The following is a 14,070-nucleotide window of genomic DNA, read 5'->3' as shown; positions in this document are numbered from 1 at the left end:
TTGCAGCACAAACTTTATTTTATTTGCACATTCCATCATTCTCAGCTTTATTTAATCTAAAAAAGACATTATTATATAATGCTTCAGACGGATGTATGAAGAAGACTGTCCATGTTCAAGCAATTTATAACTGATGAACTGATAGATACTGTAGAACAGCTTTCTATATATCTGTATTCCTTTTTAAACACTTATAGTACATGAAGTTGTTGGCATTTGTGAGAAACTGAACTCAGCAGTGTGTGAGTGTGAGTGGACTCTTCAGCAGCGCGGCTTGTTGGTGTGCGAGTGGAAGAGGCGTTTGATGATGAAGAGCTGCAGGTATCCGGCGGTGAGGATGACCGCGCTCAGGGCCGCTGACCACCAGCTGATGTAGCTGGAGTTGGACAGCAGCAGGTAGTAATCTGTGGCTCGCTTCATGCGCCCGTAGTTGTAGAATCGCCACATGTGGACAACATATGTCCTCAGTTTGTCGGAGCTCACCTGGAGGTTATAAGAAAGTTATCAGAAGAGTGGCATTTATGACTGCTTGGTAGTCAACAACTTGTAGAAGGCCTTTAGTTGTAGCCTACACAATAGGTGCCATATCACAAGAGAAATAAAAAATTGTATAAATCAAATATCTCTGTATTGCCATTTGCATACATTTGTAAAACATTTTTGCATACACTTATTCTCGAGTCTAAATTCACCTGGATGCTGGAGATGGTGCTATTCAGCTGCTCTTCGTCTTTCCTCGCCTCCTCATCCTCACTGTTCACACCCCTCAGGTCGTCGTAGTACACTCCAAAGTCCAGGTACACTTGCATATTTCCAAATTTGTTCATGAAGTTCAGAAAGCACATTTGATAAAAACCTGTACAGAATGGAGAAGGGAATACAGTATGTAAACACAGTGTACGCAGTGTACTTTTCTAAACAAATGTAAAGGATAGCAGAGCATGAAAACAAATGCAGAGTAGATCATATGGTGACATTGACAATAAAGGGAGTGAAAGAGAAGGGAAGGGAAGAAGATTGACAGACCGCTATAGAAATAGAGTACATCCAGTGAATAGGAAGATCCAATCCTACACCATGCGGTTAACTCATTAACATACATTATTTACATTACAGATTTACATTGGCACATGGCAGAGACAGGTCTGGAAAACAGTCCTGACACAGTGTGATTAGCGCTGAATGGAGACTAACTGGGCCAATCACAAAAGACATCCAATACTATCTATATGTCATTGGGCACATTTTGAGGTGGACCCGGAGTGGTTTGGCCCTGTTCAGGTGAAGGTCCAAATAAGTACGGCACAGCACCGTTTGGCACAGTACAATTTCTACTGGAGATGCAGATCAGCACAGTCAAGAGAGCCAATGGAAAATGCCCACCTGTCACTTGGGTCTGGAAGTTGATCTGACCCGAGGCCTCGTCCAGCGTTGCAACCTGTATGCCCTCAGGAGAGAGGACCGCCACATGCAGCCGTCTGTCCGCAGACATCCCACTCGCCCACTGCACCTGCGCCCAGACCCAAGATGGGGAAGGAATAAATGGGTTGTGTTTATGAAGCGCTTTGCTTTACTGGTGCGCATCTCTCAGGCAGTTTGGGGTTCAGTGTGTTGCTTAAGGAGACTTTGACAGGGACAGGAGGAACAAGCCTTGCTTCTCCTTAAGGGACAGGGGGAACAAGGCTCAAACCAGCTCTGCTAGCCAAATGACTCCTGTACCTCCTTAGCTCCTGTTGAGCCATAAGCATCTGTCCCCAGACATCACACTCGCGCTCTGCACCAACACCAGGCAGCGCTGGCACTGTGCTCACTGCTCATGGAAGGCAGTTTCAAGACAACTCCTGTATATTTTTGCTGAAGCAACACTTTGGTTGCAATCAAGACTGAGGTGCACATAGAGAAATGAAAAGATAAGCTGATAGGTCCAAGGAGAGCCACCTCTCTGGAGGTCACACACACACACACAGCATGTCAGATTAGTGTAGCTAACGTACAGCACACTATTCCATACACACCGCCAGCACTATACTATACTGTACATACAGTGTAAAGCATGCAGGCAGCAATGCATCATGTAGCCGAAATTAGGTTTGTACACTGTATGGCTCCTGAATAATGATGTTTTTATATTATTTATTTATTTATATTTATTTTACATTATTTATTTTTTACATGGGCAACATTTTGATCTCCAGGATCTTCCTCGGGTAAATGTAAATGAGAAAACAGACACCCATTAACGCAGGAGTACTCAGCACACCCATTAAAGCAGGAGTACTCAGCTCACCCATTACAGCAGGAGTACTCAGCACACCCATTACAGCAGGAGTACTCAGCACACACTACAGTAGTCACACAACCGCCTGAGAGCTGCTACAGTAGCTGCTGGACTCACCATGTACGTCAGGTAGAAGCGGCCGCTCTGATGTGCAAAGTGCCAGTAGCACTGCAGGCCCGCCCCGGGCAGGAGGATGGCGAAGTTGTACTGGTCAGCTCCACGGAACATGGCGCCACTGGAACCCGCTTTAGGTTCCGTCTTCTGAGCCCTGGGCCCCGGGCCCGCCAGGAGTAGAACCAGGATCCAGCACCACAGATGCCCTGCCATGGTTCTCACTAACACACACACACACACACACACTGTTTCTTCATTCACACACTCACATGCAGTAATGGGCTGATGGAGTAAAGCACTATCTCATTGGGTGGCCCTAGTCTAATGGTGACTTGCTGTTAGTGTATACCTTTGTGTGTGTGTGTGTGTGTGTCTGTATGTGGGCACGCGTGTGTGCGTGTGTGTGTGTGTGTGTGAGCACACTGGAAATAATTAACTGGCCCCAGCAGGTGCTGACCTTCCTCTCTATTGTACGTCCTCTCTGAAGTTCCCACAGCACGCACACACACACACACACACACACACACACACACACACACACACACACACACACACACACACACACACACACTCCACCACAGTGCACTCAGCACAACAGCCAGAACACACAGAAAGGTTTTCTCTCCAGGGTTGACAGGAATATATACTGTATATAAAGGAACATGACAATATTTTGAACTACGTGTTTTGCTGCTACTTTGTATGATATCTGTGGTGCCTTTAGAAGTATGAAGAGTGAGTACTTTTCACACACTTGAACCTACACACTTTAATAGCTGATTCAGCCAACTCCTCAGACACAATTACAATGTACAAACTCCTTTTGTGTTTGAGTAATGTTTTAATTAGTAAAATCTGAAATACAAAACATGACAGACATGTTAGCAAGCGTGCCCTCTGTCACATGACCTGCCTGGTGACTGCACATCTAGACATCACTGCTGTTCAACACAGATGGCTCTCTCTCACATTCTCATTGGCTCAGCAGCGCGGCTTCTCCGTCTCTGTGGTGGCTTTGGTGTTGAAGAGCCTCTTGAGGAAGAACAGCTGCAGGTAGCCGGACAGGACGATGACCACACTCTGCGCCGCGGACCAGTACCTCACGTAGGTGGCGTTGGACAGCAGGATGAAGTAGTCGGTGCCCTGGCGCATGCGGGCGAAGTTGTAGTGGCGCCACATGTGGAAGACGTAGCTCTGCAGCTTGAGAGAGCTGTCCTGTGGAGAGGCATGGCGCAGGGGAACAGAGTCAACACACCTCCTCAAGAGAAGGTTCTAGAAGCAGAGGTCCATAAGACTGGAAGCTCAGCTGGGCTTTGTGTATCAACATGCTTTGTGGACTTCTCTATTTGTAAACCTTGTGTCACTGGACCAGTCAGGGAATTTAAGATGTTTTCCAGTCAACACAAGGTCTTTTAAACAGACAGCTGTATAATTCCACAACCATATTCCAAATATTGTACAATACACTAGTGATATTAATGAACTGACACACACTAAGAAACATGTTTGCATACTGACATAGAGAAATGATGGCTGATTACAAGTTGTCTAACCTCAATGGTGGACAGGGTGTTATTTAAGTTTTTTATGTCCTCCTCTTTCTTCTGGTCTTCCTCCTCCTTCTGTTTCTTCACTTGTTCCGAGTCCTCATAGTAGACCCCGAAGTTCAAGAACACCTGCAGGCTGCCGAAGCGGTTGTGGAAGTTGCTGAGGCACATCTGATAAAATCCTAAAATGTGTCACGGAACAGTGAACAGTGACAGGAGTCTATGATTAATGTCAGATTGAGACGTTCCACTCAGACAAACATATAGGATCAATCAACGCACTTCCAATACAGACAGTACAACACTTTAGATACATATTGCTTTGGAAAAAACATGTTCAATAAAGAAAATAAATAAGTGAATAAATTAAGGTGATAAGACCTACTGTACTGTATCATGTTTGTGATAATCATGTTGCAAGCATACTGACAACGGTCTGGAGAATGGAGTCTAACAGTAATTAACGGTCTAGAGAATGGACAAGTCTAGCAGTAGTTACTAGAGAATGACGAGTCTCACAGGAGTCACTGGAGAATGGACAAGTCTAACGGGAGTTACTAGAGAATGGACAAGTCTAGCAGTAGTCACTAGAGAATAGACGAGTCTAACAGTAGTGACTAGAGAATGGACAAGTCTAACGGGAGTTACCAGTCTCTTTGGCCTCAAATTTGATCTCCGCTTTGGCCTCATCAGCCTGCGCGACCAGGTAGCCCGACGGAGAGTTGACGGTCACTGCCAGGTGTCTGTCGTTGGCCACACCTGTCACCCACTGGACCTAAACCCAAATGCAGATAGTGCTGTAAATCAGGACTACAGTAATTTCCTTTGTATTAGCCGCATTGTGTACAGTATAAGTCGCAGGGTTGTGTTTTATGCAAGTTAAAAGAAACAAAACCATATTAATACCATATTAACTGCAGTGTATCAACCTCATAGTTTGCAAAATCAACGTATAAGCCGCAGCTAATAGATCTAAATAGACTAGACCTAAACCCAAATGCAGTGGTGCTGTAGTAGACCAGGACTAGACCTAAACCCAAATGCAGTGGTGCTGTAGAGCTAGCGGTAGACCAGGACTAGACCTAAACCCAAATGCAGTGGTGCTGTACTAGTGGTAGACCAGGACTAGGCCTAAACCCAAATGCAGTCGTGCTGTAGTAGCAGTAGACCAGGACTAGATCTAAACCCAAATGCAGTGGTGCTACTAGTGGTAGACCAGGACTAGACCTAAACCCAAATGCAGTGGTGCTGTAGTAGCAGTAGACTAGGACTAGACCTAAACCCAAATGCAGTGGTGCTGTAGTAGCAGTAGACCAGGACTAGACCTAAACCCAAATGCAGTGGTGCTGTAGTACTAGCGGTAGACCAGGACTAGGCGTGAGCAGCTGGGGATCAGCTCTCATTTCAGTTAGAGGACGTTTAACATATAGAGGTCATTATCAGTCACTAGCCTTGTGTGTGTGTGTGTGTGTGTGTGTGTGTGTGTGTGTGTGTGAGAGAGACTAACCATGTGTGATGGTAGCATATGGTGAAAATACAGCACAGACTGAGAGTCATGTTGTTTTTACAGAAGCCAAAGAAATACTGTTTAAAGGCAGCACTATGCTACTGTAGTTTTCAGCTAAATTTGTCAACATTTTCCAAAACAGTCCCTTTTAGGTTTTCCAAGTACCATCACCCTAGCATACAACTGAAATATGTGGAATATGTTCATAATACAGTGTGGGACATTGGGGAACATTTTTAGTGCTTGTGTAATACTCTGAAAACAAAAACGATCTTATAAAGAAGCACCATCAATCCATGACCAAACAAAAACGATCTTATAAAGAAGCAGAAGCATTATCAATCCATGACCAAAGCCATGTCTGGGGTTCCAAAGCATGTCTGGGGTTCCCAACCATGTGCACTCTGAGATTGCCTGAGAATGTAGCATTATAAATAAACTACATTATTATTATTATTATTATCATTATTAATATTATTACAAGTAGTTGAAGTAGAACTGCTCTCCCCGGTGAATGTAAAGTGCATTATAAATAAAATACATTATTATTATTATCGTTATAAATAAAATACATCATTATTATTATCGTTATAAATAAAATACATTATTATTATTATTGTTGTTAACATTATTACCATGTAGTTGAAGTAGAACTGCTCTCCCTGGTGGGCCATATGCCAGAAGCACTCGAGGCCGGAGGCGCGCAGCACCACGGCGAAGTCGTACTGGTCAGCACCCCAGAAGAGGTTCTGGTCCGAGAGTCCCGGCTGGGGGTCCTTGACCGCTCCTCCAGAACCGTGTCCGGGCACCAGCAACAGAACCAGGAAGAGCGCTCCCCCGAACATTCTTGATTCAGCTTTTAAAAACCCACCCTAGATAGCTCTGAGACACCTGTGGACTGCAGTTATGGAATTTGTAACAGTTACACACAACAAATACTCCTCAGTACAATCCAGAAGCTGGAGCTTACTCCAGTGAGTGTGAAGTTGGAGTGTCCCAGAGCACATGCATGACTCACACTCTCTTCAGAGAGACCTTGGTCTGCAGAGTGTGGGAAGAACCACTAGACCACACAGGTGGCAGTCACACACACACACACGCACGCACGCACGCACGCACGCACGCACGCACACACACGCACCAATTAGTTGGGTGTAGATATGGAATACTCTGCACTACAACTTTCCATGTTCAGTGCACTTTCAGTGCACATCTTGAGGGTTGCATTGCATTTTCCATATGAATTAGCATTGGTGCATCTGTTCCATCATGTTAACAGACAATACACAGGCGAGTACATCAACAAGCCAAAGATCAGTTTGTACGAAATAATCTTTAATTCCAACAGACAGACAAGTTTTCTCCAGATACTACACATTTCCACCTGATATTATCTTAACAATGTCCTTTGCACCAACAGAAGGAGGGATTGATGCATGAATGACTGCATGATTCAGAGTTATGAGGTTCATCACATCCTTGGAGTATCATTATTTGAGTAACATTTTTCTGTCATAATATAAGACTTTTGATTTTTCAATACATATATGACGCGCATGCACTCAAATAACAGGATTTTAGAGGTCACTATTTTTAAAGCCAGACTAATCGGTCTTAGATCAAAACTACGTTTGTACCATGCAGGCCACTACTACGAGCCATCAAATGAAGAATTCACCTCAGAAGACCACGTGAGAAGCAATTACACGGAGCTTTTAAAGATCTCTCATTGTCACTAGTGTCCCTGCAGTAAGCCTTGACTCTTACACAGAGCTTTTAAAGATCTCTCATTGTCACTAGTGTCCCTGCAGTAAGCCTGGACTCTTACACAGAGCTTTTGAAGATCTCTCATTGTCACTAGTGTCCCTGCAGTAAGCCTCGACTCTTCCAGCACCCACGGGAGGTATGAATTAAATAGGCTGCACAGACCCCTCTTTACAGTCCTTTACACATATATATGGGTGGGACCACTCTGTCCTTTACACACACATATATATATATGGATGGGAGGTGGCAAAGCCGTTGAAATGTGCACATGTACAAGCTGGGCAAAACACAAACAGAAGAAAAGACTTGTGATAGATAGTACAGCATCACCAACGCAGATGCGAGCCCTGGTTCTGGTTTCGTCTCTGTGTCATCAGAACCCTTCAGCAAACCCAGCCTTCAGAAAAGAAACATCCAGCAATCTCGCTCAGTCACTTCACGTGACACCAAGGCATTGGCCACTTTCACGACAGCACAAGGGCGGTGGCTGTTCAGAGAGGGAGTGAAACTAGTTCTGACCACAGATTTTGGCATCCGGCCCCCTATCCCCCCGCCCCGCCGGACCCCACCCCGCCCCGCCCCGCCCCGCCCCGCCACATCCTCCTTTCTTTGTCAGTGCATTTCATCCCCCTCAGAGCGATTCTGCAGCACCATCCCTGACTCTTCCTCACCACTCTTCCTCCATTCTCCTGAGTACTCACAGCAACATCACTGTCCAAAGCCCACCAGGTGTGTCCAGACAGACACACGACACACAGCCTGACTTGGCTCACCTATGACATTCAGTGCATAAACCTTCCCAGCTGTATCGTTGACTTTGGACCACCTGAACGATTGAGGAGAGATGCACTTTAAACAAACAAGAGATGACTTGACAACGCTTAAAAAAACAAAACACATATACATACAAATGAAGAGTAGAAAACAATTTAAAATAAACATGGACGACAACAAAGGTCTTCTGTTTGATTGCAGCTTCATATTCCCTTTTAAGAGCCAATGGGTGGCAAAGCAGTTCCATAGGAGGGCGGGCTGAACTCGCTAAGGAGCCAGTCAGTCTTGGAGTCCTACACAGCACCAAGTAAGCTCCCTTACACAGGAGTGTTAGTGTGTGTGTGTTTGTGTGTGTGTGTGTGTACATACTTCTTGGTGCAGCCATGTAGTGTATACCATATCATAGTGTCTCTTGCTTGATTGTGTCTCTTCACAAGCTCAGCTTCATGACGTGGGAGTGGACCAGTGACGTTGCAGAGCTGAGAGAAAGAGAGCTCTCTGTGTGACCACACACACACACACACACACACACATCTGTGTGTCTCTGTTTACACGTATGTGCCAGTCAGTGCTCTTTTAGGATAATTTTTGGAGTGTGTCCTCGTGATGACCAGAATTCTACAACACCTGGAATGGACAACTCACAGAAGCGCGCACCTGAGTCCACATGTCGTGTGTGTGTGCGTGCACAGTACGTGCGTGTGTGTGTGTGTGTGTGTGTATAATGTAGTGCAGAGTGTGGCGTGTGTGTGTAAGTATATGTAGAAACTAGTGTGTGTGTGTGTGTGTGTGTGTGTGTGTGTGTGTGTGAGTGTGTTTAGACGGAGAACTCGGGGCCGCTCTTGCGCGAGCGCCGGGCGAGCAGGTGGCGTAGGCGCAGGCCGGCGAAGGGGTTGACCCAGACGAGCGAGGGCTGCCCGCCGAACACCAGCCGCATCCCCTCCCAGCGGGTCCGTCGCTCCCACGTGGGCCGCTCGCTCTTCAGACGCTCGATCTCCTGCGCCGACACAGGGACGCACGCCAGTGGACACAACACACAAGGGTCACACACACACACAATACACAAAATAACACACAAGGGTCACGCTGGAGACTGGGCCTCAGAAATGCTCAAAATGTGATCATCTAAAATAATCTAATCCAATAATCTTTTTTATTCCCCCCCCCTTACTTTCTCCATAAGCCTAGTAGAAATAAAATCCAATTAAATACAAATGTAAAGCTTTGATCTCAGTTTTCCTTTTCAAAGCCAAAATAAAGCAAAGGCTTTGGATGCTATTTTCTCAGCTATAAACTGGATGGCACCAAAGTGCTGTATATTCTTACAGAAGGTCTACTTCCACCTGTTACAATTGACTAGAATTACTGCAACAAATCAAGATCTCATCAGCAGGGGGCTGATGATGATGAAGATGATGATGAAGATGATGATGATGATGATGATGATGTCCACTTACGGTCTCGTCGTTGCAGATGGAGTGGATCTGAGTGCCGAACATGACGGCAGTGAAGGTGAGGAAGAGGAGTGCCTCCAGGCATAGGAAGATCATGAGCATGACCGTCACAGGAGGGGAGAAGTCACTGCACTCTAGGGGGCGCCGTAGGGACAAACACATGTTACTGGCACATGAGCTCAGCCAGAAGAAGAGAAGAGACTGCTACTGGTTCAAATGCGTTCATTCATCTACTTCAACTCCTCTATTGGATATTCCACTCATGTACATAACACACACAGGTGCGCTCATGATGATCTTAATCAATGCACACTTGATGCTGGGACACTGTATCCACTTTATGTCACATCTGTACAGCTGAAGGATCATTATGTGATAAACAGTCACACACATATCTATAAAACACAGTCACATATCTATAAAACACAGTCATACACATATGTATCTTTATAACACAGTCTTACACATATCTATAAAACACAGTCTTACACATACTGTATCTATATAACAGTCATACACATATCTATAAAACACAGTCCTATGCATATCTATAACAGATACAGCATATCAGCAATCACACACTGCAGCGTGGCAGGTGAAAAGCCTAGCATGAGGTCACGCTCACTCACCATTCCACTGAACTCGCACACACGTGATGAACTGGAACCCACTGAGCGCAAGAGCATGGGCAGAGATCATGGCTATATACATCTACAGAAACACACACACACACAGAAAATTATCAAAAACATTTTTTTCCAGGGTGACAGATTATTTGAAGACTAGTGGTGTGAACCTGCTAAATGCAAATACTTCTGTGTAACTGTAAAATAACTGTCCATTAAAAATAATAACCTCATCCCGCCCTTGTTAAAGACCAAGGAGGTCCATTTTCCTTATAGCTCCAGGTGAACATACAACACCAGCAATCCCAACATATGCAACATGCACATGTGCAACAACACGTGCACACTCACAGTGAAGAGCACGAAGAAGCGCTGGTTGTTCTCCCCCACACAGTTGTTGACCCAGGGGCAGTGGTGGTCCATCTTGCGGATGCATCGCTTACAGATGCTGAGAACACACACACACACACACACACACACACACACACACACACACACACACACGCCATGACTTACAGATGCTGAGAACAGCGGAAAATAACAACGTCTTCACCCAACACACATCATAATCACGATCAGAGAAAGTTATTCCACAGATATTAAAACTATAAACAGAATGACTTACAGATGCTGAGAACAGTGGAAAATAACGTCTTCACCCAACACACATCACAATCACAATCAGAGAAAGTTATTCCACAGATATTAAAACTATAAACAGAATGACTTCCAAAACCCACCCGATGTCTCCACTGCATACAAGTACTGTAAGCCTATATTACACCATCTCATCCAAATAGGAGGCTATCTGCCCTAAGGGGTACCGCTGAGAAGGCGTGTCCATCTCCGCATCACAAATTACTTTACCACCACAATTACTTTGACGTTGTTATATTACGGTAAAAACTTACACTGGATGCCTTTAAATTCATTATACTTGCATCTAATTCATGCGTTCATTCTTACAGATACAGATAATTCTTACTTCTGGTTACTGTTATAGGCTATATGACTACTTTAAGCCGTTACTTTTGACAAAAGTATCTGGTATGAACCATAAATAAATTACATAAATAAATTGCATGGGTTTGACTAATTTTGGGCTTTGGGAGCCAAACTCAAACTACAGCAGTGCCACCAACTCCAGTAGGAAAATGAGCTCTCTATTGTAATGACACGAGACCCACTCCCTCCCACAGAACCAACTGACCTGCAGTGATGCGCTCCCCCCACAGAACCAACTGACCTGCAGTGAGCTCTCTCTGGCTTGAGCAACTGACCTGCAGTGGTGTGCTCTCTCTGGCTTGAGCAACTGACCTGCAGTGGTGCGCTCTCTCTGGCTTGACCAACTGACCTGCAGTGATGAGCTCTCTCTGGCTTGACCAACTGACCTGCAGTGATGTGCTCTCTGGCTTGAGCAACTGACCTGCAGTGGTGTGCTCTCTCTGGCTTGATGCTGCAGCACTTGGGGCACTTGTAGATGACCTCGCCGGGTTTGAGCTGCAGGCTGTCCATGTACTCCTTGGTGGCGTTGCCCTTGGGAACCGCACCCTGCGGGAAGGACAGGAGGCACATGACTCAGATCAGTTTCAGCTCCGAGGAGGGTCGCACCAATCAGGAGCTTTTCATCCAGACAGTCCTCACTATTACTGAACACAGTCACTATCTGGGCCATTTGGATGTGGACAAAACAACCCTGTCAGAAATGCAAATGCTTTCAGAACCAGGAGAGAAGATCAGATGCTTTACTCTCCTAACAACAAACATATTGTTTCTACTCAGTGTCAATGATGTAGTATTCCTTAATTGTTTCCCACTCAAGGAAGCTTGTATTTTCCAAAAGCCACCAAAGCCACTCATCTCATCTCATCCCACATATCTCATCCCATTCCATTCCACATCTCATCTCATCCCATTCCACATATCTTATCCCATTCCACATTCACTCATCTCATCCCATTCCACATTCACTCATCTCATCCCATTCCACATATCTCATCCCATCCCATTCCACATATCTCATCCCATCCCATTCCACTCATCCCATTCCACATATCTCATCTCATCCCATTCCAGATCCACTCATCTCATCCCATTCCAGATCCACTCATCATACACAAATATTATTCCCGTATGTGAAACACGCAGCTTTTTCCCGTTACCATGCCATGTATTACAAAACCCAAACCCAACCCTCAGCCCTCCTCCCTCTACAGCAGGAGGACCCAGCGGGCCCTGACTGACCGGGTCAGTGAGCACACACACACACACACACACACACACACACACACACACACACACCCCCAGCGGGCGCTGACTGACCGGGTCGGTGAGCATGGTCCGCAGGTGCGAGGCGAGCGCCAGCACGGCCAGCCCGTTGAACAGGACGCCGTTGAGCACGGCGTACCACATGCTCTTGGCCGGCAGCAGCATGACGAAGGTGACCACGAAGTCGGCGTAGAGCACCAGGAACCACGTGATGAAGGCACACACCATGCCGCAGCCGTCCTGGATGAACCACAGCTGCGTGGAGTCGGAGGAGAGGCCCGCCGGGCCCCCCCCCACGCCCGCCTCCCCCTGCAGCAGGGGCCTCTGCTGCTGCTGATCCATCTCACGCAGCCGGTGGGACTGCATGGCCACCTCACACGGGCCGGGGAGCGGGGAGGCAACGCACCAGAGACTGGAGTCAACATCCACCACAGAGAGAGGAGAGAGAGAACAACAATAACACCACACAAGAGTACACGTCATGTACCACAAGTATAAAAACAAACGATACTGAAATACATAAAGAGAGAGAGAGAGAGAGAGAGAGAGAGAGAGAGAGAGGAGCAGGCCTCTTGATAAACACACTCACACACCTTGCTTGTCTCTCCCTAGAATCTTCTGTTAAAGTGTCATACTGTCCTCTTTGCACGCCCGCATGGGGCTAAGCAGCTGCTGATGCATCTTCAAGCCCGGGAGGTGATTAGGACAACAACAGGGACGTGACGTCCTACAGCGAACATTCTGCAAAGACATATGGGATAGCCGTCCATTGTTCTAATCTGTCAAGCGACACAGGGTTATCTCCTGCCCCTATGTGATCATGGAGGAGGCAAAGGATACAGTCAAGTATAACGAAGACGAGAGGCTAAGCCGCACTAGTTAAACGGCTGTTGAGTAGATATGGGCTGACTGAAGTCACACACGAGATATCCGATCTCCGATTAACGGATTTAGAAGTGTGTTTACACTCTTAAAAGGTTAAAAGCTCTGGCGTCTCAGATTTTGGATGGGCAATCAAAGCCCAGTCTGCAGTAGTAGCGTGCTTTCTTCATAGCTTGCTCCAAAACATTTGCCTAGCAAATTGCAGTTAGTAAAGGAAGATCACTAAATCAACCACTTACTGAATGTTATGCATTTCAAACACCTGTCTTTGCTATGTTTGCTTGCGATATACAGCATTATGACCAGCAGATAACGTTAACCTTATAGCTAGCGAATTACATGATAAGAATACGATACACATTCACATTGTCAGTCGCGTAACAAACTACATCATGTAACATATAATACAGCTCTGGGTGTTGAAATAGAAAAGAAATCTCTCTGATATCACTTTCACTGATCACATTTACTAGAGGCACGAGCTATGGATCATTGCTAATGCTAGCCATATTTCATATAACTCCAGTAAATAAGGCTAGCAGGCTAGCTGAACACCACAGTTGTTTTCGTTATAAACCAAATTTTACTTCAGTGTGTTGTTCAGACAAATACGTAAATTAATTCTTACCAAATCAAAAACAAATTCGCGTCTTATATTCTCCCCTCAGTGGAGTGACATGGTTTTATAACTACCTGCTGAGCTGTGCGAGAACAGCGCATGCATCAGCGACTATCAAAATCATGGAAACGTCGTTTCCGGTTGGTTCAAGCGAACTTCGTTTGTTTCCGCTGTAAAAATCACATTGTTGCAGCTTCCAAATAACAATGGAATGGCTTACTAGGCTACACACTG

The 14,070-nt window shown here is 45.7% G+C and overlaps 3 protein-coding genes across 4 annotated transcripts; all 3 read right to left on the bottom strand.

The window, feature by feature from the left end:
- Nucleotides 1-12: 12 nt before the first annotated feature.
- On the bottom strand, nucleotides 13-2,518 carry LOC134094736 (transmembrane emp24 domain-containing protein 6-like). Its single transcript, XM_062548373.1, has 4 exons — nucleotides 2,396-2,518; nucleotides 1,384-1,510; nucleotides 693-856; nucleotides 13-483 (listed from the first exon to the last, which is right to left on the bottom strand). Exons 1-4 carry the CDS (start codon nucleotides 2,504-2,506, stop codon nucleotides 262-264), a joined length of 624 nt encoding a protein of 207 aa, XP_062404357.1. The 5' UTR covers nucleotides 2,507-2,518; the 3' UTR covers nucleotides 13-261.
- Nucleotides 2,519-3,373: 855 nt separating this feature from the next.
- On the bottom strand, nucleotides 3,374-6,317 carry LOC134094091 (transmembrane emp24 domain-containing protein 6-like). The gene is made up of 4 exons (XM_062547476.1): nucleotides 6,082-6,317; nucleotides 4,588-4,714; nucleotides 3,946-4,121; nucleotides 3,374-3,607 (listed from the first exon to the last, which is right to left on the bottom strand). Exons 1-4 carry the CDS (start codon nucleotides 6,289-6,291, stop codon nucleotides 3,374-3,376), a joined length of 747 nt encoding a protein of 248 aa, XP_062403460.1. The 5' UTR covers nucleotides 6,292-6,317.
- Nucleotides 6,318-7,818: 1,501 nt separating this feature from the next.
- LOC134094090 (palmitoyltransferase ZDHHC7-like) lies at nucleotides 7,819-13,966 on the bottom strand. 2 transcript variants are annotated; one of them, XM_062547473.1, is made up of 8 exons: nucleotides 13,846-13,966; nucleotides 12,929-13,076; nucleotides 12,390-12,747; nucleotides 11,494-11,618; nucleotides 10,419-10,515; nucleotides 10,071-10,152; nucleotides 9,445-9,575; nucleotides 7,819-8,984 (listed from the first exon to the last, which is right to left on the bottom strand). In XM_062547473.1, exons 3-8 carry the CDS (start codon nucleotides 12,699-12,701, stop codon nucleotides 8,805-8,807), a joined length of 927 nt encoding a protein of 308 aa, XP_062403457.1. In that variant the 5' UTR covers nucleotides 12,702-12,747; nucleotides 12,929-13,076; nucleotides 13,846-13,966; the 3' UTR covers nucleotides 7,819-8,804. The 2 variants fall into 2 exon arrangements, with proteins under 2 accessions (XP_062403457.1, XP_062403459.1); XM_062547475.1 differs by having other exon boundaries at nucleotides 12,929-13,145; nucleotides 13,846-13,954.
- Between the last annotated feature and the right edge of the window lie 104 nt (nucleotides 13,967-14,070).

This window comes from Sardina pilchardus, chromosome 10 (assembly GCF_963854185.1).
Source record: "Sardina pilchardus chromosome 10, fSarPil1.1, whole genome shotgun sequence".
NCBI lineage: Eukaryota > Metazoa > Chordata > Actinopteri > Clupeiformes > Clupeidae > Sardina > Sardina pilchardus.
This window is presented reverse-complemented; position numbering and strand designations above follow the sequence as displayed.

Coding starts and splice junctions, on each gene's coding strand:
- LOC134094090 (XM_062547473.1), bottom strand. CDS start 12,701: ATGCAGTCCCACCGGCTGCGTGAGATGGATCAGCAGCAGCAGAGGCCC. Junction 10,516..11,493: donor GAGAGAGCACACCACTGCAG/GTCAGTTGCTCA, acceptor GTGTGTTCTCAG/CATCTGTAAGCGATGCATCC. Junction 8,985..9,444: donor CCATCTGCAACGACGAGACC/GTAAGTGGACAT, acceptor GTGTCGGCGCAG/GAGATCGAGCGTCTGAAGAG.
- LOC134094091 (XM_062547476.1), bottom strand. CDS start 6,291: ATGTTCGGGGGAGCGCTCTTCCTGGTTCTGTTGCTGGTGCCCGGACAC. Junction 4,122..4,587: donor ATTTGAGGCCAAAGAGACTG/GTAACTCCCGTT, acceptor GACACATTTTAG/GATTTTATCAGATGTGCCTC. Junction 3,608..3,945: donor ACACCCTGTCCACCATTGAG/GTTAGACAACTT, acceptor GCCTCTCCACAG/GACAGCTCTCTCAAGCTGCA.
- LOC134094736 (XM_062548373.1), bottom strand. CDS start 2,506: ATGTTCCGTGGAGCTGACCAGTACAACTTCGCCATCCTCCTGCCCGGG. Junction 857..1,383: donor CTTCCAGACCCAAGTGACAG/GTGGGCATTTTC, acceptor CATTCTGTACAG/GTTTTTATCAAATGTGCTTT. Junction 484..692: donor GCACCATCTCCAGCATCCAG/GTGAATTTAGAC, acceptor TATAACCTCCAG/GTGAGCTCCGACAAACTGAG.